Source organism: Chelonia mydas, chromosome 8 (assembly GCF_015237465.2).
Source record: "Chelonia mydas isolate rCheMyd1 chromosome 8, rCheMyd1.pri.v2, whole genome shotgun sequence".
Lineage (NCBI taxonomy): Eukaryota > Metazoa > Chordata > Testudines > Cheloniidae > Chelonia > Chelonia mydas.
Window position 1 is genome coordinate 60,063,326 of NC_057854.1, and position 25,393 is coordinate 60,088,718.

The 25,393-nt window shown below is 36.9% G+C and overlaps 2 protein-coding genes across 3 annotated transcripts in view; one reads left to right on the plus strand and one right to left on the minus strand.

Moving 5' to 3' along the window:
* CDC73 (cell division cycle 73) overlaps window positions 1–25,393 on the plus strand; it is a 163,360-nt gene that overhangs the window by 66,991 nt on the left and 70,976 nt on the right. The gene's annotated exons all lie outside the window — the stretch shown is intronic.
* Window positions 10,725–24,298, minus strand: B3GALT2 (beta-1,3-galactosyltransferase 2). The gene is made up of 2 exons (XM_007062987.3): window positions 23,699–24,298; window positions 10,725–18,653 (listed from the first exon to the last, which is right to left on the minus strand). Exon 2 carries the CDS (start codon window positions 18,510–18,512, stop codon window positions 17,244–17,246), a length of 1,269 nt encoding a protein of 422 aa, XP_007063049.1. The 5' UTR covers window positions 18,513–18,653; window positions 23,699–24,298; the 3' UTR covers window positions 10,725–17,243.

A 25,393-nucleotide genomic window follows, 5' to 3' on the forward strand; every position in this document is an offset into this window, starting at 1 on the left:
AGCTGAGTTTCCTCACCCCTCTTGAGAGCTATTTTTGGGTCTTGGAATCCGTGTCCTTCCAGAGTCCAAGATTCTTGGCACCCCCTCTCGTCCTGACAGCCTCCTCTTATGCTGCCCAGTCTTATCTTTTGATTCTGGGCTGGTCTCTCTATGCTGGAGAGTCTTTTAAAAACCAATTTGAACACCTTGTTTTTCCTTGTCCTTTCCTACTCTCTGACCCTCTAAGCTGTGGCAGCCAATGTCCTCTCTGTTTGGGGCTGTTTCACTCACTAATATTGTATGGACTACAGCTGTCCTCTTGTTTGTTACAGATGTTGATTCTTAGCCCTCGTCTGCACTACAAATTTATGTTGGTACACCTACATCGCTTAGGGGTGTGGAAAATCCGTATCCCTAAGTGACAAAGTTATACTGACCAAGCTCCTGGTGTGGACAGCACTATGTCCACGGGAGGGTTTCTCCTGTTGACATAGCTACTGTCTTTTGGGAATGTGGAGTACCTACACGTGGAGAAGCTGCAGCACTGTAAATGTAGACAATTACTTAGCATGTTAAGTGTTTGGCCAGTAGTCTCCATTGTCCTGCTAGGGCAAGGTTGTTCAATTGTCGATGGTTCTTAGTAGTTCTTCTGTTTAAGGACAGACACTGAGGTGCCCCCCCCCCCCGCCCCCCATCTCCTTAATACAAGAAGGATGGTGCAATCTACTGCGTAGTATACAGTGGAAGACCTTATGAAGTATATACAGATTTCTTAACATAAAACTGGAAACCGTGAACTTTCACATATGCCTTTCCTACTTAACCCTGTTCCTGAGTGAGTGTTCTGTCATTTATTCACAGTATGTGCAACTCTTGTTCATTTTGCTCATTTTATGCTCTGGTCAGTACAAAAACCCAGGGTCTATTAATCAGAGACCTCGACTTGAAGTCCCTGGGTGGATGTGTAGACGTGCTAGACTGGCTAACCTTTTTTTCTTCAAACAAGTGACTAGCCACTGCCTGACTTGTATAGCACCCAGCACAATGGGACACCAAGTTAGGAAGTGCCAGGTTTATAGTTGCCAATACTGCTTTTTTTCTACCCCCTTTTCATCCAATCTCTGCACTGAATGAGAGTCCGATGGAGAAAATATAATTAAACTGCCCCATAATGCATAAATATGACATTCCCTAACTTTCGTAGGCTTTTCCCCCCTCTTTTTATAAAGAGGTAAATCAAATGCACAACTGTAACAATCCCCATTGCATATCTTCCAGAAGGAATTGAATTCTGAACTCTGAGTTACAGGGCCAGCTACATAGCAGACAGCAGGAGAAGGCTATTATCCCACTCCTCCAGGGTTTTCAAAGGTGTTCACAGGGACCCTGGCCCAGCTCTTGCTCTCTCCCTGACCCCCAGGGAGGTGGGGGGCATACTTTGCCATGTGGTGTTCCCAGAGAGTAGGATGGGATTTGGGAGCCATAGGCTAGGTCTGAAGTATGAGGACCTGAGCTAGTTCTTTTCTCTGTCTCTCACCTCCATATCCCATAGTTGCTTCAGCAGTTCCCAGGCATTCCCAGTGCACGGTGAGCTGACAGTGCTGCTGCTTCTTTGTTGGCAGGTCTAGCTCTTGAGAATGTTCAGGGTCAGTTATTTGGGAGGCTGCCATAATTTCCTCAGGAACACAATTGAGAGAATCAAAATGGTGACTTTTAATAGTTTTATTACAGAGGTGGGCAAACTGCAGCAGCCCACAGGACTGTCCTGCTCAGCCGTTGAGCTCCCAAACGGGGATCCTAGCCCTTGGCCCCTCGGCTTGCCGTACCACCAGCGCTCTGGGTGGTGGAGCTACGAGGTCCTGCCGGACAGCAGAGCTGCAAGATCCGCCAAGTGTAGTGTATTAAATTGCTCCCCGTAGGAATGTGCTACTTACGGAGCACCACGACTAGCAGCCGTAAGTACGCCACACCGGCCCTCCCCAGAGTTTCGGAACCCCAGTATGGCCCTCAGGCCAAAACGTTTGTCCACCCCTGTTTTATAACTTGGGTAAACCTGACTGGAATTTTGTGGAACTTAGAAAACAGATTTCTCTAGTCCAAGGGCTTTTTCTCACTGCCAAATTTCATAGTACTGCTACAAACAATGAAGGCGTAAGGTTCTCAGAGAAAGTTAGTCTTTTATAATAGAAAGTTAGAGGTAGAGATCAGCTTCTGGTATAATTTACTCTTAGCATTGCTGCAGACCCATTTTCCAAATAGAATTTTCAAGCCAAGACTTCCAAAACAGTTACGAACATAAAAATTAAGCTTTAGAGTAGCCTGAGAAAGGTGAATGTTATCCCCATTTCTCAAGTGGGGACAACAGAGGTTATGCAGTGCACACAAGGTTACACATTTAATCCATGCCATACCCAGAAATTGAATTCAGGTATCTCAACTCTTCATCCTATGCTGTAAATCATTAGACTGTGGAGTCCATGTTTTCCAAAGTGTGGCATTCAGTCTCTTCTGATTTTCATGGCTATTTCAATCTTCATTTATAACTTACCAGCTAATAGGGCCTTCTGTTTATCAACCCAAATATAATGCTGTATGTATTTTTTAAAAAAGTCCATGACATTTTCCAATCTACTTTGTGTTTTTAGGAATTGATCGTTGTTGCTGTTAATTTTTGATCTGTTACATTTTGGGTATGCTTGCTTCCTTCATGTTTTCATTCCCATTATTCAGTGCTAATGGGAGACTGTCCTGTTTTTACAATTGAATGAAACCAAGTCGAGACTTTATATATATTTATTCCATTTAGGGATTATCTGAATAAGAGTAATGTTCCTTGGGAATTAAACACTGAATTAGATCATGGAATTGTAGGAATTAGAGATGGAAAAGACCTATTACAGTAAGTCATTTTGGACTGTCTGCCAATGCAGGATAATCTTGAATGCCTTGTGCACGATAGTTTTTATAGTCTCAAGTAGTGTGACTTCCCCTAGTAAACGTGATGGTGGCTCTTATAAGTCTCTTATGTGTAACTGCTTTGTATCTCCCTCCATTGAATATTTGGGATTATTTTCCCCAGCTGTACTGGATAGCATTTTATTAGGCTGAATCTCATTTTATTCCTTGTCCCTAATGCTAACCTCCTAGGTAATATTGCTATCCTCACTGGAGTTGCAACACTGGTTGGTTTTTTTCATTTTATACAATATATGCTAACTTAATGTAGTGATTACTACTTTTTCCCCTATATATCCGACTTACATGCTAAATTAAATCAGTGCTATCGCAGAACCTGAAGCACCCTATTAAATATCTCTCACCCCAGGTAGGTATATTGATTTTATCACTTTTTATTTATAGTACTTCAGCCACTTGTCTAGTTAGGTGACAGTGCTCCTGTCCAAGCCAGTTTGAATTGATTTCTCAAATGTTTGCGTTACCTGAGCAAGTGCTCTAAAGTTGCTATAATAAATCTTCTGCCTTCTCTTCATCCACTAATTTTATAATTCTGTTAGAGCAATCACATGCTTGTGTAGCATTTTGTTTTCTAAATCGTTCTACAATTTGTCATACATGCATAGATTCCAAGCTATTTAACCTTTTAAAGATACCGCTGTTTATTGCTTTTAATTCATTTTTCCTACTATGCCATTTTTTGCATAATTTAGCCAAACTTTTTGCATAAAAAGGAGGAATAATCCTGTGTAAACTTAATTATTCTGTAAAATGTAATATGAACTTTTCAAGTATGTAAATATTTTAATGCATGTTGGCTCATTAGACTAAAATTTCAATACACTTAAGTCATTGATACAGTGCAAGTGAATGAAAACAAACCAAGTCCAGTTGACCTTACCGGGAGTCATTTTAAGAAGACAAGGTAATCTGGGATTTGATACAGTCTCTGATCCAATCTAAGAGAGTCCTGCTTGTTATGCAGCCATTCTGTAGGGGTCATCAGGTGTAGAAATGTTAGATGCCTTTATGACCTCAAAAATTTGAGAGCTGTAGGATGGACTTCATCAGAAATACTTAGACTGCCTGTGTGTTCTGAATGGATATGTCAAAAAAAAGTGTGCGTGTGTGTGGATCAGAATGTCTCTAGGGAAGAGAGAAGGAGAGGAGCTAGGAATCTCTTTTGGGACAGGAAACCTGAAGAAAAGAGGCAAGAGATTGTGTTCATCTGGTTTGTGTGGGGTTTTTTGGTTTTGTTTTTTGCGGTCTTAAGACAAATTAAGTCTCTTTGGAAAATTATTTAAATTTTTATACTCTAAAATGTTTTTAACTTGCAAAAGTTATAAGCACATACTTTTTAGGTATACAGTTTTTTGTGGTTTTGCAGTAGAAAATGGATTAGGGGGGTATAGGACTGTGAAAGGCGGTAGTTGGTGGGGGAGCGAGTAGCTTTGGAGGGGGTACAGTTTACCTTGGTTTTGAAACTGAGGTAAGCTGCACATGTGTAAATTGCACTGCACCAGCATAAATGGTTTCTAGCTTATGGGTTTGCATTGGCACAGCTCTTTTGGTGGCTAAAATCCCAGCACTGAAAAGGCCTCGGGTATTGCAAATGTCTCTAATTGAGTTAGTTTTCAGCTCTGAAACTTAATGAATTTCTTTGTTGGAAGGGTACTGTGGTGGAAAAAATGTCCACGTGTTGTGTTTGGATCAGAAGCAGCCTGAGGCCCTTTATTTCAAGCAATGCACATTGCAGGGCTGCTCTGCCGAATACAGAAATACAGGAGTTTATATAGCTTAAAACCACAACCAGTTACACACACTTTCGCATCGATATTTTGCCTTGTTAGGAATCTATCAAAACAAGCTTTGTTATTTGGGGTATAGGAAAAAGCTTGTTTTTCTATACGTTATTCACAGATGTTTCTCTTGTGTTTAACATCCACTTTCTAACACTACTGTTGTGGTTACACTTTAACATGCTTGTCTGTTACAAATTGTCTGCTTAAAACTTTCCATTCTGCCTTCCCTTCTGCCCCTTATACTCAGAAAGGCCTAGATAGGCTTGACCAAAGTCTGAGGCCTATTAAATTTCCCGTCACAGTACTGAAACAATTAGACTTACCAAAATTTTAGAAGTGGTTACTTTAAAATGTGCTCAATTCATAAGCTAATTAAGATTTACTTGAAAATTCTCCTTAGAGGATGTATTTTATCATTGATGCAAATCTCAGTGCATCCTCAATGGTGCAGCAAATGTACTGCATCCTTTAAAATGCAACCATCTCTCACTCTAGAAGTGAGTCCTGGACCCTGTTGGTTCTCAGTGGTACAAAGCCTTGTGAATATGCAAGATGTGTATATATTTTGTTGGTGGGTGGGTGTGTTCATATGCCTTTGGGCTTGTTTGCACTTAAAATGCTGCAGCAGCACTGCTGTAGTGCTTCAGTGGAGACTCTACTTATGAGGATGGGATGGTTTCTCCCGTTGCAGTGGTACGCCAGCTCCCTGAGAGGCGGCTGGTATGTCGACGATAGAAGCCCTCCAGTCAACATAGCTCCCCCTAGGAGCTATGTTGCGTCAGTTTGACTGCATCACTCCGGGGTGTGGATTTTCCATACACGGAGTGATGTAGTTATACTGGCATAAGTTGCTGGTGTAAACCAAGCTTTTGATTTAAACCATGGCAAGATAGGAGAAGGGTGATGTAGAATAATTTTCTTAATGGAAAATGCTTAATATTATAATTGACAGATTCCTTTCTTGTACAGAATTAGAATTGCTGAAATATAGGTATAACTATATTATTTGGCTGTCATGAGACAGGCTTTTTATGCAACACAATCTTTCAAAACACAGGCTTTTTATGCAACACAATTTTTCAAAAATGCTTGGTTTTTAGACTTCTCTGGAAGACATGAATATACACTTTATATAATTACCAAGCGTGCACTGGTTTTTTTTTTTTTTTTTTCAGATGAACAGAAGGAAAGATGGGGAAGAAATAGTTTCTTGCGATCATACATTTTATTGCTAGTTTTTCCATTCTGCTCTACTAGTGCGAATTCAGACAATAAATCACTGTAGTCATTTGGCTGTAGGAGTAGGAAGTGAGGTAATGCTTTAAAGAAAAAAATATGATGATAGTCCCATCTGGTATGTGGATAATGAACATGACAATACTTATTCTTTACTCAGATTTAAATCCTGCAATTTTTAATTGAGCTCTCATTTCCTTACCTTGATTTTAGTTCCCAACGTTAATGAAAGTTGGGCATAACAGGTTTGCAACATCAATCTTCACAATTGACTGGACAGAAAATCACATCTTGGATGTAGAAAGCAGATTGTCTGTGAAAGGAAGAAAAGTGATTCACCCATTACTGAAAAGTCTACATGTTAAAAATAGATGGAAACTTTTGTGTCTTTTAAACTTGAACAAATGACATGAGTCTTAACTCTTGTGATAGCACCAATATTGAATTATGCTTTCATAGATTTGTGACCATACTCTAATTATCAATCCATTATCATATTTTGAGGAGAAGGTGGGGAAGAACAGATTTAACTTTTAAACTCCTAATATTTAGTAGATAAACTTCTAAAACAGAAGAAGCATTTTAAAAATTTCTTTTGTGTTTTTTGGATGTGGTAAAATAGTAAAATGTATCTTTTGTATACACTTTAAAATCTCTCATAATTAAAAAATACAGAGAAGTCCTGTTGACATAATGAATTATTAGAGAATATTTACTGTTAGATGTATCTATTTCAGGAGCAACTTCAATTTTTATATGTATCCATGTATTTACAGAATAGGCTTTAGAATTTGCTTTTTCAGCACCAGGTGTATCAGTTGTCCCATCAGCTTTATATTTGATAGACTCATTGTGGTTTTCAAACTGTGAATCAGGACCGCAAAGTGGGTCCTGACCCCATATTTAATGGAGTTCCCAGGGCCAGCATTAGCTTGCTGGGACCCGGGGCTGAAGTTTGAGAACCCCTGACTTAGTTTGGCATCTGAATTAAGTAATGTTAAGAGCACAACTGAACTATATCCTTGTTCCTTTAAATGATTGGAACATAAAAATGCTACCTTCTTCTACATAAAAGAACAATCTATAAGAACAAACATGCTTTACATTATTCAAAGATGATACAGGGGTAAATTAGTTTTTCCACAAGGTTAGCTAATTGAGTTGAATTTTTCTGTCAACAAAAATCAATGTCTAGGTGGACTTTAGAGGGATGTCTATAAGAAGACTGGCATTTGCATTAAGTGGAAGTACTAACATTTGACATAAAATTTTAGAGAGATTCTCAGATGGCTATTTCCACAGTTGTTCTGTCTTGCTTTACTATGCTATACTGCCTGTGGACTGTAGTAACAGTGGCTGTTAATGCTGAGGCTCATTTCATATACCAGAGTTCACATCTGTACTGGAGGCGATGTGTGCTGCATGGAAATCATACAAGGGACATCGAATCTCTCTCTTTCTCAAATGTGTTTCTTACAACTCCACTTCCTCAAATGCAGCACATATGAAATATTTAATTAAGACAGTTCAGCAAAATGTGTTTTCCTGTGGACAAAGCTATTCAGTATTTTATTAGCAAAGCCTTTTTTTTTTTGTGGTCAGACTTTTTGTTGTTTAAAGCCTGAAGCAAACTGAGGCACGGGAGCACTTGGTCGTTTTCACAAGAAGGGCTGTTTTTTAAAAGAAGAGCTGGGGGATTTAGTGGTTTTATTAACCAAGGCATCATACTGACTTGTAACCTAGTATGACGTTTTGAAAAGTGTTAACAGGAGGGGATACTTAACTCGATCTTTTATGTTGGCAAAATGAAATGTATTACTTTCTTGCAAGCTTCTAATAGTGTTTGTGGCTACCGTGCAGTTCAATTTCAGATATCTGTAATTGCTGTTCAGAGAATTGCTTAGTTGTTGTAAATATAAGTTTTCTTTTTAGTATACATACTAAATAGTGTCTTGTTGACAAATGACCATTGAAGTATCCTTTCGTAGTTAACTTCATGATTAAAGACCAGAAAAGCTAGAATACTTATTTAATCTGTTGCGCTCTTGTAGGTGTGAAACACTTTGAAGACTTGCTCTTTTTTGGAGGTGGAAGTGTTTAAATTATGCCGATTTACGCACTTGCCTTTAATATCCTTTGATGTACCCAGTGAGTTAAAAGAAAAGGAATACTAGCAGCACCTTAGAGACTAACCAATTTATTTGAGCATAAGCTTTCGTGAGGTACAGCTCACTTCATCAGATGGCTGTAGCTCACGAAAGCTCATGCTCAAATAAATTGGTTAGTCTCTAAGGTTCCACTAGTACTCCTTTTCTTTTTGCGAATACAGACTAACAGGGCTGCTACTCTGAAACAGGTAAGGTGAGCTGTTACCAGCAGGAGAGCGGGGTGGGGGACGGCGGAGTGCGGAATCTTTTGTAGTGATAATCAAGGTGGGCATTTTCCAGCAGTTGACAAGAATGTCTGAGGAACCGCGGGGGGAGGGGAATAAACATGGGGAAATAGTTTTAGTTTGTGTAATGACCCATCCATTCCCAGTCTTTTTTCAAGCCTAAGTTAATTGTATCCAGTTTGCAAATTAATTCCAAATCAGCAGTCTCTCGTTGGAGTCTGTTTTTGAAGTTTTTTGGTGAAGAACTGCCACTTTTAGGTCTGTAATCGAGTGACCAGAGAGATTGAAGCGTTCTCCAACTGGTTTTTGAATGTTATAATTCTTGACGTCTGATTTGTGTCCATTTATTCTTTTACATCGTTCACCTGCACATCTGCCAATGTGATATATGCCATCATGTGCCAGCAGTGCCCCTCCGCCATGTACATTGGCCAAACTGGACAGTCTCTACGTAATGCTCACAAAAGCTTATGCTCAAATAAATTTGTTAGTCTCTAAGGTGCCACAAGTCCTCCTTTTCTTTTTGCGGATACAGACTAACACGGCTGCTACTCTGAAACCTGTCATTTCCCCATGTTTGTTCCCCAAACCTCCCCCCACTGTTGCTCAGATGTTCTTGTCAACTCCTGGAAATGGCCCACCTTGATTATCACTACAAAAGGTTCTCCCCCTCCCCCGCCCCGCCCCCAGGTTAATCATTAATATTTGGAGGATTTTCTTGCTATGCTGTATTAGGAGGAGAACATCACCAGACAGACATTTACATTGTTTTAACTAAATCAATATTATGTATTCTGTATTTTTTTCTTTAACAGCAAACATATATTTTAACAAAACAGCATATGAATTTTTGAGTTTAGTTAAACATTGAAGTTTTTTAAAATCAAATTTTTTTTGTTAAAATTGTTAACTAAAATAGTTAAATGAAATATTAAAAAAAAGAATTAAAAATCAACTGTGTCAGCCAGATCAACATGAGAAACTTAAAATATTGGCTTCTACTGCTAATTCCGTCGTCTTCACCTTCATTTTCCTGTTTGCTCATAACGTGGAAAAGAAAAAACAAGCTTTCTTGCTTTTTCAGGTCCCAAACGATTTCTCAATTTGGAATGAATTAGTCCAAAGGAAAAAAAAATCTTTATACATCAGCAGAAGAAGCTACTGCTGTTAAAAGTGAGATTATCATTTCAACAGTCTCTGAATCCAAGTGCTTAAGTGACTTCCACCAGTTCACTTGTGTGACTTTCTTTAAAACTTAATCAGCAAACATATATTTCTTGAATGGTTCTTATTCCCCAAATGGGTCTCTTTTACGGCCTGCTGCCATTATAGGTTTTCTGTTCTAATGAGAGAATGGTATGGTAGATCTCAAATCAATGAAGGCTACACTCAGAAAGACCTCAAGACTTCTGGAATATGCTGCTCAAACAGTTTCACTTTTATTTCTACTGCCTGTCCCTCCCTTCTCACATTTATCTCCAGACTTCTTCTTGTCCAGATCTATTCCGTCCCCAACAATCTTCTGTTCATCAAACTTTCTGAAACTTTGCACTTTTGGAGAGAGGTAAGGGATTGATTCTGTGTACACAAATTTGCAGAGGGACAATAGGGTTGAGGGTGGTTGTTTCTCACCTCTATATATTTATTTATTTATTTATTTAAAAACATTTTCGCAGTTAATAGGCATGTTCTCTCTGGAGACACAAATCCACAATTTGAGAACTGCAAAACTAAACATCTCTGTGCTCAGTCTAGAAAGTACTGAGTCCCATTGGGTAGATAAAAAGATTAACCTAAATAATCTATACGGAAGCCCCTGGAACGCCATAAAATTGGGTCCCTAATCCATAAGCTATTGGAACTCATTTACAAAACTTTTCTTAAACATGACATGAATATATTGTCTCATACTATAGAATTAGAATGTATAATCCCTATTCCATGATGAGATACATTATAGCTCAAAGATATCTTAATTAAAACTATCTTTAGATAGGTATTTTCCTCAAAACATTTTATATAAAAAAAAATCAGATTTAAATAAAAACAGTCGATTTTTTTTTTGTTTTTATTTTTTAAATCGTTGATTTTTATCCACCCTGGTATACACAGAAATTCTATTCTCTATTTAGACAGACAACTCCTTTTCTCAAACATACGTATATTACTTTCTTGTCCAGTTATTCCAAGAATATAACTCTTTGAGAGAAAATCTATCAAAGATTTTGGCTGTATTGACTTCAACTTTACACCAACAAAGGTTAACATAAGTGGTTTAGGTGGAATCTTTGAGACTACATAAAGGCATAGCTATGAGTGTTTCTTATGCTGGAGGGACACTTATCTTTAAAAAAAAAAAAAAAAAAAAAAAAGTCATTCAAGATTAGTCTCATTCAGAGTACTCTGACCAAGAGTTAATTCTTGAAAAGTATGAAGAAAATGGTTAATATACTGTGATTTGAGCAGTTAGCTCATAAAGCAAAATACAGCATCACCATCATTCTGGTAGTTTTGGTGTTACTGTGAAACTGTCGGATTTAAATACTTAGGAGAGAGCTCTTGTAACTGTTGCCATGGTAATACCAGGAGGCAACATGGTAGTTTTCATCTATAGCCATGTTCAGCTGAATCCTTTTGAAGTAATTTCACTGTGAAAGGAAAGTGCCATTCTGTAGCCAGGTTAGTTCTCATTTATTACTGCACTAATCAAAAGAGAACAGTAATTAATAATTTCATGGTAAATAAACTCTTTAAATTTTAGATACCCTTTGTTTTGAATATTCACTGACAGCCATCTATGGAAAAGATTACCTCTGGAGTTAGTGACCTCCTGATATGCTTTCATGTCACTTTCTCTAGGATTACCTCTGATCAAGGTACAACTCTTAAAAAGCGTGCCTTTGTAATTGCAAAATGACCTGAAATTTTGACATAGAAATGGAGCTACCCCCTACTTTGTACTTTATTTCTTTCAGAATGGACAGCTATGTAGGCCTTTCTAACTATAGATTCAAGCATTGTTTTCTAGTTTGTTCTCCTTTTAAAATATTCCTTAACATTAGTTAAGTGTCCTATTTTTTTAACCTGAATACAGCGTTTTTTTAGCTGCCTCATTTGTAGTGCCTGACAATTTCATCTTTGTAGTCTGACAACTAGATATTGTTTTAACTGAGGTGACCTAAGTACCTATGTTTATTCCTTACACCTGTGACTTTATTTTTGCCTTGGATACAGAATAAAGGTGTCTTTCTTGCCTTCTCTTTGCCTCCTTTGTACATCATTGTACAGCTGGCTAGATGCATATGTTAATAGCTCAGCAGGCAAAAATAGATACTGATGATCAGTGTTGAGGTAGGAAGCTGAAATACCGAAGATCTGACCTGCAATAGTACAGTAAATACTACATTCCTAAACTGTGGCTTACAGACTTGAGTCACTTCAGTCTTCCAAGGCATTCACACATACCAGTTATAACATAGACTGTTTTGGAAGACGTCGTCTCTGAGTCACTATCCTTGTAAAATCCGCTTTGGGCTATCTGCATCCAGTGAAATTTAAGGGAAGATACCATAGTTTGTTTTCAACTGTAATTCTCCTCCATTCACTCAGCCTGTAGCTAAATATACGGTTCTTTTAAAGGCATAAAATATTTCTACATGACATACATCAAAATGGAGAATTAAGAAAAGCAATGTTTTCTGAGTTTGGCAAATGTACTATTTATTGTAGTCATTTAAAAAAAAAAAAAACAATTGAGAGTTATGGATTCAACTATGCATTAGTATTTACCCTTCACAAGAAATGTGAAGGGAACTGGTGTTTTTATATTACCTTCTCCTTTCACTCTCAAGTTTTCACATACTTATGGCTCTAAATTTTTAATCTCATTGCCAGTTTCTCCAACTATTTCATATTGGCACATGTCTGAGGCTTTTGCTGGGTTAGTGCACATTAGGAAAATAGGTGGGGGGAAAAAGAGACCCTTCAGAGTAGCGATTTTTTTTTAGCTGCACTTTTACACTTTTTTGATAAAAATGCTTAGAATAGTGAGGATACTGGAATATAATCCTTGGTTTAGTATGGATATACTCTGAAACATAACTTGTAAAATATGTGAGATTCCATGTTTACCTCGTCACAATATCAGATGGACTTTTAAAGTTTACTATGGCCTGGTCTCCACTATGCAGGTTGATGTAAGGCAGCTTAAGTCGACCTAATTATGTCAATGTACATACTACAGCCTTGTTCCGACTATGTAAGTGCTCTACTACATCAACATAATAAATCCACCTCCACGAGAGGCATAGGGGTTATGTCAGTGTAGTTAGGGCAACACAGTGTCTGTGTATACGCTGTGTTACTTACATGGGCTGTGGGCTGTCTTATCAATTTCAGGGCTCCATGCTGGAGCTGAGAAATTGACAAGAAAGCCGGGAAGCCTGAACCCTGCTGCTACTGGCTCCCGCTCAGGGAAGTGAGATGCCTAGGCGGCTGCATCTCCAACTCCCTGCAGGGAACTGTGTGGAAGCTGCCCTAGCTTTCAGCCCCCCACACTGCGCCTCTTCAGTCAGTGGAAGCACTCCTGGTGAGGACGCACACCACTGGCAGAAGGAAGGTAGCGTAAACATCAGCCACTGACATAATTACTGTGGCGGCTGTAAGTGGACCTAACATAGGTCAACTTAAGTCTTTAGTGTAGACATGTACTGAGAAAATATGGTCAGTTCTTGAGGTAGGATGCTGAACTATTTACCAGCATGTCACCTTCAACCTAGGATCTGAAAGTTAACAGTTTATGTATAGCACAACAAACAGCCATGAAAAATTGAGTTGTTAACTTTTGAACTTAGTTAAGAACATTTTGCTCTTCTGTAGTATCTTCCATTTAAGTCTCAAAAGCATCTTACAGACATTGAATTTCTCCCCAAAGCACCACTAGAGGCTGGGAAGTATTTTTATCCTTATTTTGCATGTGGAACCAGAGAGAGAGAGAGAGAGAAGTCATGAGATCACACAGCAAATCTATCAGAATTGCTCCTGTCTCCCAACCCCGTGCTGTTAGCCATAAGACCTTGTTTTTCCACAGAGAAGGGGTATTGATGTTTGAGCTGGCAAGGAACCTAGCTCGCTTGCTTAGCTGAAGATGCACAGGGAACAGATATATTGTCAGATCATGTCTGTTTTCAATAGTTATTTTCTGGATTACACATAGTTATTTTGTATACATGTCTTTAGCTGAGGAAGTATCAATTGTTAGCCAAAAATCATGAAATTTCCCTGCTGATAACCCACTGACCCATTGTTCTCATCATTTAAGACTGCTCTTAACTGTATTCCCTTCCCTTATATCTACCTGATAATATAACTGTCATCTTATGGTTTGATTCCATTTGTTCTTTTTCTCATCTTACAACCAAAAAACAGATAAATGAAAATATTTCATTTGACGTTGGCAATTGAGGTATATATTGACTTGTAGGTACATGTGTATTGTAGGAACATACCATAGAACAGATTCTTTATCTTTAGCCACAAATGCTCAGACTACATTTAGGAAAAATATAGTTTCTGTCCATCTTAGTTTGGAAAGGTGACAATGTAAAACTCAAAACATCTTTTTCTTCTAGTGAAGAGAATATTGTAAGTGAAAAATTACAAACAAAACAACAAAAAAAGTAAACAATTTGTAGCATAAATTGTTGCATTATTTTAAACATGAACTAATGCTTTCTTTTGTACCAGGGTGATCAGAAACTAAGTGGTGTCTAAACACAACATAGAGAAATGGAAAGCAAGTTTTATTTTTTTTAAAGGGGAAAAGATTTTACTATTTCATCCTGTAATTGTCTTTCAGTGTACAAGGTCCCCTTCACTTCTTGAAGTTTGTTCTGAACAAGGGAAAAAGAGAACAGTGTTCAGGGGCGAAAAAACTTCAGTAGACTGGCTATCTTGTTTATAGTCCAAATATTTATTTTTGTATTTATAAAGTGCCTTCAAGTTACATAGGCACTAATACAAATTTTTTAAAACTGTGATGGACTCTCAATATGGCTTATAAAAGTAAGCAGCCTCTCTTTCTTTCCACCTGATGGCTAACAAATCCTCTGCCAGTTACAGTGTCAGACTAAACTGATGGATGTTGCAACCTGTCCTAAACTGCTGAACTTGGGCAGACTTTAAGGAGGAACAAGTTCCAAAGATGAGTCTGTTAGAGGATACCTTGCTGCCAAATCCTAGAGTTCAAGTGCCAAGCCACATAGGGTTTAGCTATTAACCGCTTGGATTTAACCCTTCAGCAAGCAGAATTCCAGTACAGAGAAGTGTTATGTGCTGTGAATGTCTTGTTAAACACTTGTTAAACAATATTCTTAAACTTTTGAATAACTCAAATAAAAAGTACATTAGTGGTCCAGCCTGGAAGTGCCAAAGGTATGGCTAAGTATTGAGGTCCTACTCAGAGAGGAAGGGCTGTATTCTTTGTGTCAGCTGTTGATTGGGGAAGGCATCTTGAGCCATTGCTCTTAACTGAACATCAGGGACCAGTGCTGAATACATTATAAACCCATGATAGCATATCACATAATCACTCCATTAAGGATGTACGCTGTTCCTTGAACAGTCTGCCCCCAACCATCTCTCCAGATGTCTTCCCAATAACCAGCAGCATTATTTCCATCTTGTCTAGCTTTCATCCAGAATGCTATCTCTGACAAGTATCAACTGGAAAGCAAACTGTTGGATCTGAATTTGAAGGAAAACCAAAAATGGATATCAGTACAGTGGTAAAGTAGCAGCCCCAAAGTTTGTTTCCCTCCGTCACCTTCATGTACATGTAGAGGGAATGGCTATGGACGTTGTCATTTTCAGAACAAATAAGATTTATTTCTTCAGTGTAGCTTTTGCTTAATCCAAGCAACATATCCACTCTCTCATGCAAATATAAACTAGTCAAGCAGTTTTTCCTACAGGCCTGGAAAGAAGAGAGATTGTTCTGTTTAATATTTTGAAGATGCTCATACACTGTGGTTGTGATACCATCTGAGTAGTTAAATTAAATACAGAAAGGTGGTGAGAGAGACCTCTAAAATCAAATTGCTCATGTTACCAAAGAGCTCAGGGTTCCATGGGAGGAAAAAACACAACCACTGTAATGCAGCTTGTTCATACCTACTAGTACTTGACTTGTGGTCAATCATATCAAAGGCGGCTAAGAGTAAGCAGTATCTGTATGGACTCATGATGTCTTTCCATTATTACCTGAAGATCAACCAAAAAATCAGTACAGTCTCTGTGCCTTACATCGTTTGAAAACCGACTGCAACAAAGATTAGGGGAAACCAGAGAAGTCTTAAATAATGCAGAAGCTGACTAACCGTTACCTTCTGAGTAACCTCCCTGTAAAGGGAGGTTTGAGTGACCATAGATATAGTCTGTTTTTATTAAAATAAATAATAAAAGTGAATCGAATAATATAACTATTACCCAAATGTATCAAGCATTTTTTTTTGCCCAATAAAGGTACTATTGGAGGTTGCAGGAAGGTTTTCTACTAAATCAAAGGTATATGGCTGTAAACCTGGCACTGTGACAACAAACAGTGACTTAGAATACCTAGCATTAGGAGGCAGCAACCTATTGAGAAATGAGCTTTCTAAATATGTGCATTGGTAGAGTGAAAACCTATAAATATAATCTATATTTTTACCTTTCACTTTTAGTGGGACGCAAGAGTGACTTTCATCGCACTCATGTTTTTTTTTTGTTTTTATTTTTTTTTTAGACCATCTTACTATCCAGAAATGTCAGTTTCGCTAAATTATCACTTCCATACCACCTTTGTGAAAAAGAAGATTTTTGGCTTACTTTGCTCAAATGACAATTTTCACTTAGTTAATAGTATTTTTGAGAGGGGAGGGGAACTGCAGTCTGCAGTCACCCCCCCACATCCCCCTCGGACCATTTTTGAGACCAGATCAAAGGTTTTGAGTTTTGCATTTTTCATGTACCTTTAACTACCTCAAAGAAAGTGAATGCAATAGCAGATATAATGGACTTGCATGGTGAGTAATATATTAGATGAGGATGCTCTTTGACGCCGAGATTATGGTGTCATCCTCCGAATATAATTCAGAGTTTGAAATTACCTTCAGTGACTTCTCAATTTAAATTTTAATCTAAAACTCAGTTCACAAGCTGTCACACCACAAAATAGCAGCCTTCTAAACTGCGACTTTTGTTTGTCTTACTGTAGTAAAATATGTGCTCAGTGCTTTAAAATACATTGATAGTTTCTTCTCAAATTGTAAATGTCACATTACTAAACTCCTATTGCTTGTGAAACAGCTGTGTAATCACTTTTTAATATGGTTCTGAAGTTAGGGAAGTAAACTTCTTTGTAAACTTACAAAATGTCCTTAACTTGTCACGGATAGTTTTATTTACAACCGTTCTAGACAACAGAATGAAATCATTAATGGCTGAAGAGGAAAGAATTTTTTGAATTAGAGCAGTGTGTGCATTTAAAAAAGAAATTTAGTGTGGAAAATATGCTCAATTATATTTTATTGGCACATAAAATAGCAATCGTACCACCAAAGTGTTCATGCTTATTATTGCACATTAACACAGAAAAATCCTTGTATACCATCTTTTTCCTCAAATTTGTTTGGAAACCCTTTTGGTTATAGTTTCATAATATTACTATCTTCAAGAATTATAATCTTCTAAAATTAAAAAAATAATTTTCAAATTCCATTATGTGATGAGGGCTTAACTAAAGACTGTCCCATTAAGCTCATCTGTTTTCACTGTACATGCTTTCAGCAATATTTACAAATTGCACATGGGATACTTTTATAGAGGGAGTATTGTCCTTTTTAATGCAGTTTACGATGGCGATACCTGCCAGCTTTTTCTTTTGCTGCATTGGCACAGGCATTGTGCTTATTTTGTTGTAAGTGGTTCCAGTATTTGATCAGTTCACTAGGCTGGAACTGATGGGAGGTAATTAGGTGGCTATATTTACAGCTGGAATAAGAAACTCGCCAGTGATTGAAGACGAACTCATTGGGTGGGGGCATAGGGTCAATTCGCAACTTGGCAAGACAGATGCCCACATATACATCCTCTAAGTGCAAGCGTCTGATGCTTAAAGAGACTTTAAATACCTTTTCTGCCAAATCTCCAGAAAAAACATAACCAGTTCCTGAGCAGAATACAGGGTAACGCTCACTTGGATACAGATCAGGTGGCATATACCACTTGCTATCCTTGTTCCTATTAGGTGCATACCCTCTCATTAGGTAACCTGTAAAATACTTGTGCCTTGGAGGCAGTTCTGGCTTCAGAAGCTTATGTATTAAATATTCAGTATTGACAAACATATCACTGTCTGTTTTCATAACATAGGGAACATTTGGACAGTAGGTGGCAACCCAGTTCATCCCCATAAGAGTTTTAATGGTTAAGTTATAATAAGTGTCTAAATATTCTTGTTGAATAACGTCATGGTATTGTCTGCTTTCCTCCAGTATGGCACGTTGGAGGTATCCATTTAGTTTAATGCTTAAGCCCAGCAAAAAAATTCGAACAATTTGGATACCCGGTGCCAAGCTTTCATTTCCCCACGTTTGCCGAATAGCTTGTCTAGCTTCCACTTGGCCTGGTTCGGCAGCTATGAGTAGTATTAGAAAAGGACTTTTCTCCTGGCATTTTTTGGGCTCATTTATTATATACTTAAAATGATATGAAGTTGGATGTCCAGTACCTTTCTCTTTGTAAATACTTCCATTGGCACTAAGTGTATTCTCTAAACCAGTTACTCCTTGTGGTGACAGGTCAGTGTTGTTGGAATTAGTGACTGTCTGAGGCCTCAGAGTCTGAGGGACTGTATCCTTCCAAATGTTCCTCAGAGAACTGTGGTTTGTCTCGCTTTTTGTAGACCTAAATCCTCGAATAGTGTAAGCCACAGGATTTTCTTTGAATCCAGCCTTGCCTGGCAGCCAGTCATGATGATGAAAGAACAGAAACATAGCAAAAAGAAACACGAGAGAAAGCAGACCAATAAGATGGGTGCGAAACAGAGACCTTTTGGTATTCCACGTCATTTTTGCAAAACAGCAGTGTCGTCTTCTCCACTGAAGCATGTTGTACGTATCCAACAATGAGATGTGAGATAATGGTTGAACAAAATGCTTTTTCCTTTCCTTCTGAATCCACTGCTATTTTTTGGTATTCATCTTCTGTTGTATTCACGTTGAGTAATTCTCTGCAAAAGGGTCACTCTGCTGCATAGGTGAAAAAATAACAATCTTTTACAATTCACCTTAAGATCAGGTTTTTATAATCTAAAGTTACAGTGAGAAATAAGAAACAAATAAAATTTGAATTTTAATGATAAAATATTAGTCCCAGTGTAGTTATCTAAACAGAAAGTTGAATTCCACACTAAAAAGCAAACTTAATTTTTTTAGGTTAAAATATACTTGATGCATTAGCATTTGGGAAAAGTATAGTGCTTTATAAATTACAAAAAACTTTGCTTTATATGGGTAGTGTATCCTAGGTACTAATGATTTGTCTTCTCCTTCCCACTGTGCAATAAAAGGTAGCTTGTTCAACTCTGGACAAGAAAGTCTGAAGCTGACTTCAATCAGCTCTATGTATAGTGAATGTAAAACTGTTCTACAGTTCTTGAGAAAGGCCAAATGAAAAGGCCTTGATACCAGATGGGAAGGTTTATTGGCATTAATTAAAATGGATTTGACATGCAGTAGATAGTATGGCTCACAGTCAGAGGCCCTTTTTGTAAAATGGTCATGTTTGGGTAGTGGGACAGACGGTGCAAGGTTGATTATAGCAGAGTTCTGTTTGTCACAGTACATTGCTTGGCATGTTTCCATTGGCCCCTACTGTGTTCAGAAACTCAGTCAGAAGTTGCATCTGTCAAATTAATTTTCGGGGTCCAGTAACCTCATTGCATGATAAGCGATAAATGCATTTGTTCGTCTTTGACTCACCTTTAACCTTTTGTTCCACAAGGAGGGGTTGAAGAGAACATTTTCCTTACCTGAATCCTATGTGGTTAATTTTAAAATTAAGTATTTAATTTACTATAGTCACGGAGAGTTCAGTTGTGTGTACAAAGTAAAATTACACAGTAACCTCAATTTTTATAGTAAATCACGGATTATTAATACTTTCATTGTTTTTAAAGTAACTAACTTGTATGCTTCTGTTACAATGTTACAGTTAAAACAAAATTACACTAGCAGCTGCAACTATAGAAAATTTGCTAACTTAGCTTTACAGCATCACTTCCCATCGCCTCATAAATTTATTTTAGATTCAAGAGCAGAGTCAATATGGCAGCTTCATGATGTTGCATATTAAAAGCTGATCACATCATCTCATAAATGAGCCTTTCATTGCACAGTACAAATTTGTTCGTGATTTTCAATTTGCTCTAATTTATTTCTAGACTCTAGGGTTTTGAGTTGGAAAAAAAAGAAGCCTATCTTGTTGGAGTCCCATGGAAAACACTTCTTTTATGTAAATGAGTAATTTTATTTAATTACTTCGCTATCTTCCAAAGCCAATATTTGCATTAATTCTTCATTTTAAAAAAGGTAGTGACATGTTACATGGATAATTACAAGATTTAAACTGTAAAGATGTAATTTGAAAGGTTGGCACAGAGATAATTTATCAAATCATACTATGGTTAGAGATTAAAAATCTTTACTTACTCCCACAAACACACTTGTGTGTGTGTGTGTGTGTGTGTGTGTGTGTATGTATATATATAGAGAGAGAGAGAGCCTGTGCCCAAAACATGTAGAAAAAATAAAAATGATTCTAAAAACTTTATGTAGAATTTTTTAAAAAGTGGCCATATGTCAAACTAAATTTAAAGTGGAAAAAATGAATATATCTTTATGCAGAGGAAAGCTCATTCAAAATATTTGGATACAGTGCTGGAAGTATTATCTTACTGAATGAAAGCTATAGTTTGTCTATCTTATTAACCTCCACTAGGAGGAGCAAGTAAGTGGGGATTTTAACCATGATTTTTAACAATGTAAATGTATCTGAAAAGGCCGTACAGTTCCAAAATTCTGCTTCTGAAACAGTAAAATATTTGCTCAGTGATATATTAAACTCTTCTATATGAACATTTTCTACTATTGTATGCGGTGCCTCAACCCACTGAGTTGAAATAGTTTTGTCTGAAGTTGAAATTTAGTGCCTCATGTCCTTTACTTGATACTGAGCTGCCTCTAAAACTATTTTAGAATGTACACAATGCCTATCTGTAACATGGAGGTTAAAGTTGTAAGTGATAAAAAATATTTAATTTGAGAACTAACCTGAAATTGTCTGTGTAGGAGGAAATAAATCCCTCAGGATTTAATTTTGAGCTGATCTGCCTATTCATGAATTTGGGGGGTGGTGTGTGTGTGAGAGAGAGAGAAATATATAACGCTGACAGTGCATTTTATGTGAAAAATCAGTGGTTTCAGTTTTGAAAAATTTTACATAAAAGCAAATACAACAGTCTTACTTCAAATGTCTGTTCAGCCAACATCTCTCAGTTCAATGAATATTTAATGTCAGCTTCTGAGGGCGGGGATATATTTGGTAAAACATTGTTACTCCATTACATATGTATGTAGGCTCTTATAGATTTCAGAAAGGTAAAATACAGAATTTCTTGAAAAGCTGAATGAAGGATAGCAACTGCAGTTCAGTTTAACTTTGTAGACACACTGAATAACTCCACTACTACAACTTCCTCTTATTAAATGCAAAAGATTTCAGTGAATTTTACTTTGATAGCTGTAACTATGAAGTAATATTTCAGTGTTTAATTGATGTAACTTTTTTCTGTGCACCCATTTTTAGTTAGAGGAACTTGAAAGTGCTGAAGACGATTTCATGTACAACAAACTTCTGAAAACTTGTTTTGAATTAATTTTCACAAGAAAATATAGGAATAGAGGATTTTAAAAGCTGAAGCTTATTTAGAGTCTGCATGCTTATGTGGTCTGTTTAAATTTCTTAATATGTTAAGCCTATCCTCAACTCAAAACTTCAAAAAAATGAGGTGATTTCTTCAAATGTTTCTTGATTGTCATGGATGTTCATAAAATCATATATTCAAAAATTGTATAATATTTCTTGTATTTAAAAATGTATTCTCTAGGCTTGTGGAAATATTTACTGGAAGACTAAATTAAAACTTGATGTCTTTGTTATGTCATTTGTAATTGTGGTTCAAAACATTTTAAAATGCGTGAAGGAAATTAAGAATTTTATCTCTAAGTATAGTAATTGTCCTTTTTTGGAGAAGAAAAAGTGACAGATTGTATTACCTAATAAAATTTGTCTAATGTTTAACAGACTGTGAGAAGTTGGCAGTGTACATTATGAAAAGCATTAATGGATTTGTTTCCTGCCACTTGACTGTTTTATTAGGTAGAGTATTATCAAACACTTGTTCAGTCAGTAATATTAAGCTGTATTTTTAAAAAAGCTTAGAATTAACACATCCTGTGTTACTGATAAGTGGGACTAAACCTACCTAGAGAGTCGAATAGTCACCTTGTCCTTTGAATGCTATAGTATGCAGCTGTGCATTTTAAGCATATTATTTATAAAAGCTCTATTTGTTTCTCAACACTTGAATGTGCAGTGATTGATGTATTGTGAATAGACCAAGTTCGACTGTAAATGCCTCCTGAATGTTTTATTTTTGGTCTTTGCCCTACTTGTGTTTCAGCTCCTATTTCCAGTAGTGCTCAATAATATGGCTCTGCAGATTGAAGCTTTAGTTTCAACTCTGCATTTATACATCCTGGATTTTCATATTTTGATTAGCTCTGTGGGTAAACCCTTAATTAGAGGGAAAAGTTGTGAAGGCAGCCTGAGAATTGGTGTACTGGTGGTAAATAGCAGCAGGGTTTAAGCACTTTATGCAGGGCCTAATATCTGTGTTGACATATTAACTGCATTAATCCTTTTCACAAAATGGACTATGCTCAAACTGATGTTTCTTTTCTGCTTGTTAAAATCCAATAATTTTAAATAATGAAATTCACAAAATTAACTATCACTCATTGGCACATTTGCTGAGGTTACTTTTTTTTTTCAGTGAATCTTTTACAAAATTAATGTTTTGGACAGATTTAATACATGAGTTATGTTTTGTCAAAGTGCCACTCAGTTTTCAAGTTAGATCATCTTGCTGTGTCTTTTGTTAAATTAGACATGCAGACTTTGTCTACAGTTGCATTAGTTTTATCATATGTTAGAATTACCTGGGACAAAGTGAGCACTTCTATATAACGCTCTTTAATCATTTATCATGTTTTATTGATAGATTTTGCAGATAAGGATGTTCACTCTGTAGCTCTATAAGATTGTTATAGATTCAGGTCTTTTATTTTTATTTCAGATATTCCTGAGATTCCTGTTCGTTTTTTATCAGTAAACTATTTTAAGGTTACCGAGCTAAACAATAGGTAAATTGATTTTCAATCATTTCTATCATGGTGCCTTTTTTTATAGTCAGAGTTAAACAATTAATGTGTTACATATTAAGCAGATAACTTGTAACGATGGCATGATGTAAATTACATGCTCACCATCTTGAGTGATAGCAGTATATTAAGGTTTCCTTTGGGGATCTCAGTGGAGCCTGATACTACTTGTAAATGTGGTGGTTAATTGTACTTCTGGTAGATTAAATCGTGTCCATTCTTTTGCATGCTTTTTTAGTCCTAAATTAGGCATGCTGATAATATTTAATCTGATGTTTTGTTTGTGTTTAAGAGCACTTATAGAAAATTCAAAAAGGATTGAAGGTACTACTTAACTAATGTAATTTGACTGCATGGTCTGTTTTGACGGTTCAGGGCTCTCAGCGTGTGTCACACACAGCCATTTTACCAGGGCTTTAAGATTACTTCAGATAAGGATTAAATCTGACCTAGTTTGAGAGGATGGTTAACTGATTTTTTTTAAAACAAGAGGTTTTTAAGTTTAATTTCTCAAATACAATAACCATAGATAGCTACATTATCCCCATAATCCCTCTTCCCTACCCTTAACCCTCAGTTGACTATGAGAAACATATTTAACTAAGAACTAAAGCAGTAGTGACATTTGTTCTCTGTTGTGTGGGTGCTGGGGGGAGGAATTGCTGGAATTCTTTTTCCACTGTTCATGGAAATGTTATCTCTGGGAACTATAGGCTGGCAGTGATCTATACCTATAGGATGCAAAGGTAATAGACAATTGAATGAATATCTCACACATGCTTTAGACATACCTTCCTTGGTTAGGACATTTATGTTGAGAGGATTATTGCCACTGAAAATAGTTTTGGCACGCATCACTTCAGCAAAAAAGATGCTATCGAACATGCGCACATCCCCCAAACGTCTGCTTCCTGCGATTGCTTTTCACGGTATCCAGTCTGTCCATCTGTCTGCTCTTTGCTGTGTTACCTTCTTTGCTTATAAGTGTCCATTTCTTGGGGTCTTTTGTTCATCTTTCAAACAAAAGAACAGTAGCTCTTGCTTGTGTTCCGAGGAGGGTTGTCTGCTCCTGACAATTGATGCATTGAAGCTTTTACATCTGGCATTTCCCTTGTCGGACAATGCAGTGCTGTATTCTCTTCTCAGTATCCATATTTCTAGCGATAATGTTAAGCAGCAAGTGCTAGAGTGTAGTGGTTCAGTTGCATTGAGTAATAGGATTTCTCTCTTCCGTCCGTCCTTCCTCCTTTGTTGCTAGGCAGTAACTGAAAAGGTTTTGAGAATTTTATCTAAGGGTTTTGGTCTATAAAATCCATTCCATAGTTCTTCAGCTGCTGCACAGGCAGGCAGCAGTTTAAATGTGGGCTTTGACAGATGCTGTCTTCTGACAGAGCAGAATTTAACGTCATTGCTTGGCTGACTCCCACGTGATTGTTTGCATTCATTTTGACTAAATCCTAAGGCAGCCAGAAAGCTTACAGGTTTTTACTTCTATTTGATAAATGATACATATTCAGTACAAGTGTAGTGCTGAGTGAATAATATGAAAATGGGATGATTATTAAATGAATGTTTCAGTTTGTTTTTCAAATTGTATTCCCTTATCTTTAGTGCCATAACTTAAAATTCTCTATTTTTTTTTTGTTAGACATTCCATTTTCTTATTCTGGGTATACTTCTGCAGAGGATAAGAGCTATAAGCTTTTAAATATGTTAGCTTTGGTTAACCCCTTCACTGCTCTGTGAACATGCCTGGTTATTCTGTGTAAAATAGGACATATGTCCTACTATATTATAATAAAATAAAAATAAAATGCCCCCACCTTTATTCCCTACACCCATGACTGCTCATGTGGAAACTCCTCTTCATGATCTTAATTTAGTCAAAGCAGTTGGCAGCAGCTAATCTACAAATACCAAGGCATTCAGCCGTTAGTGGTTTCCTTCATTGGTAGAGGTCACAAAGTTCAGCATTGAAGAAATAGGAAAGTTGAATGATTGTAAGAGACCCTGATATTTTTATAATTTTTTTTCTTCTTTTGAAACATCTAAGCTATATAATTTGCCTTGATATTCTTAATACAACTTGCATTAAATTTTATTTTCTCTCATTTCAATAAGCAGGTCCTTTTATGGCTGTATCATAGTAAAGTATCATAGTAAATTATGTGATGTATGCAGTACATAAGCAAAAACTCCAAAGATTTTACTCAATTATAGGGAACACAATTGTACTGAAGAAAGAATATTTGAGTATTTATCCATCTCGTCCTTTGAAAACAGTCCACTGATTTTTCATTTCTGAAACTCTTCTAATGGGACTAGCCATTGACTAAGATTGAGAATTTCTTCATTGGACTACCATATCATACGCTACCTCTGACTTCTGTAGTGCACTGGGCAAGTACCTGCTGTAATGGAAATTAAATAACAATTCATGCTTCCCCAGGTGCAGTCAATGTGGTTTACTATTCCAGCTGCATGTT

Coding starts and splice junctions, on each gene's coding strand:
- B3GALT2 (XM_007062987.3), bottom strand. CDS start 18,512: ATGCTTCAGTGGAGAAGACGACACTGCTGTTTTGCAAAAATGACGTGG.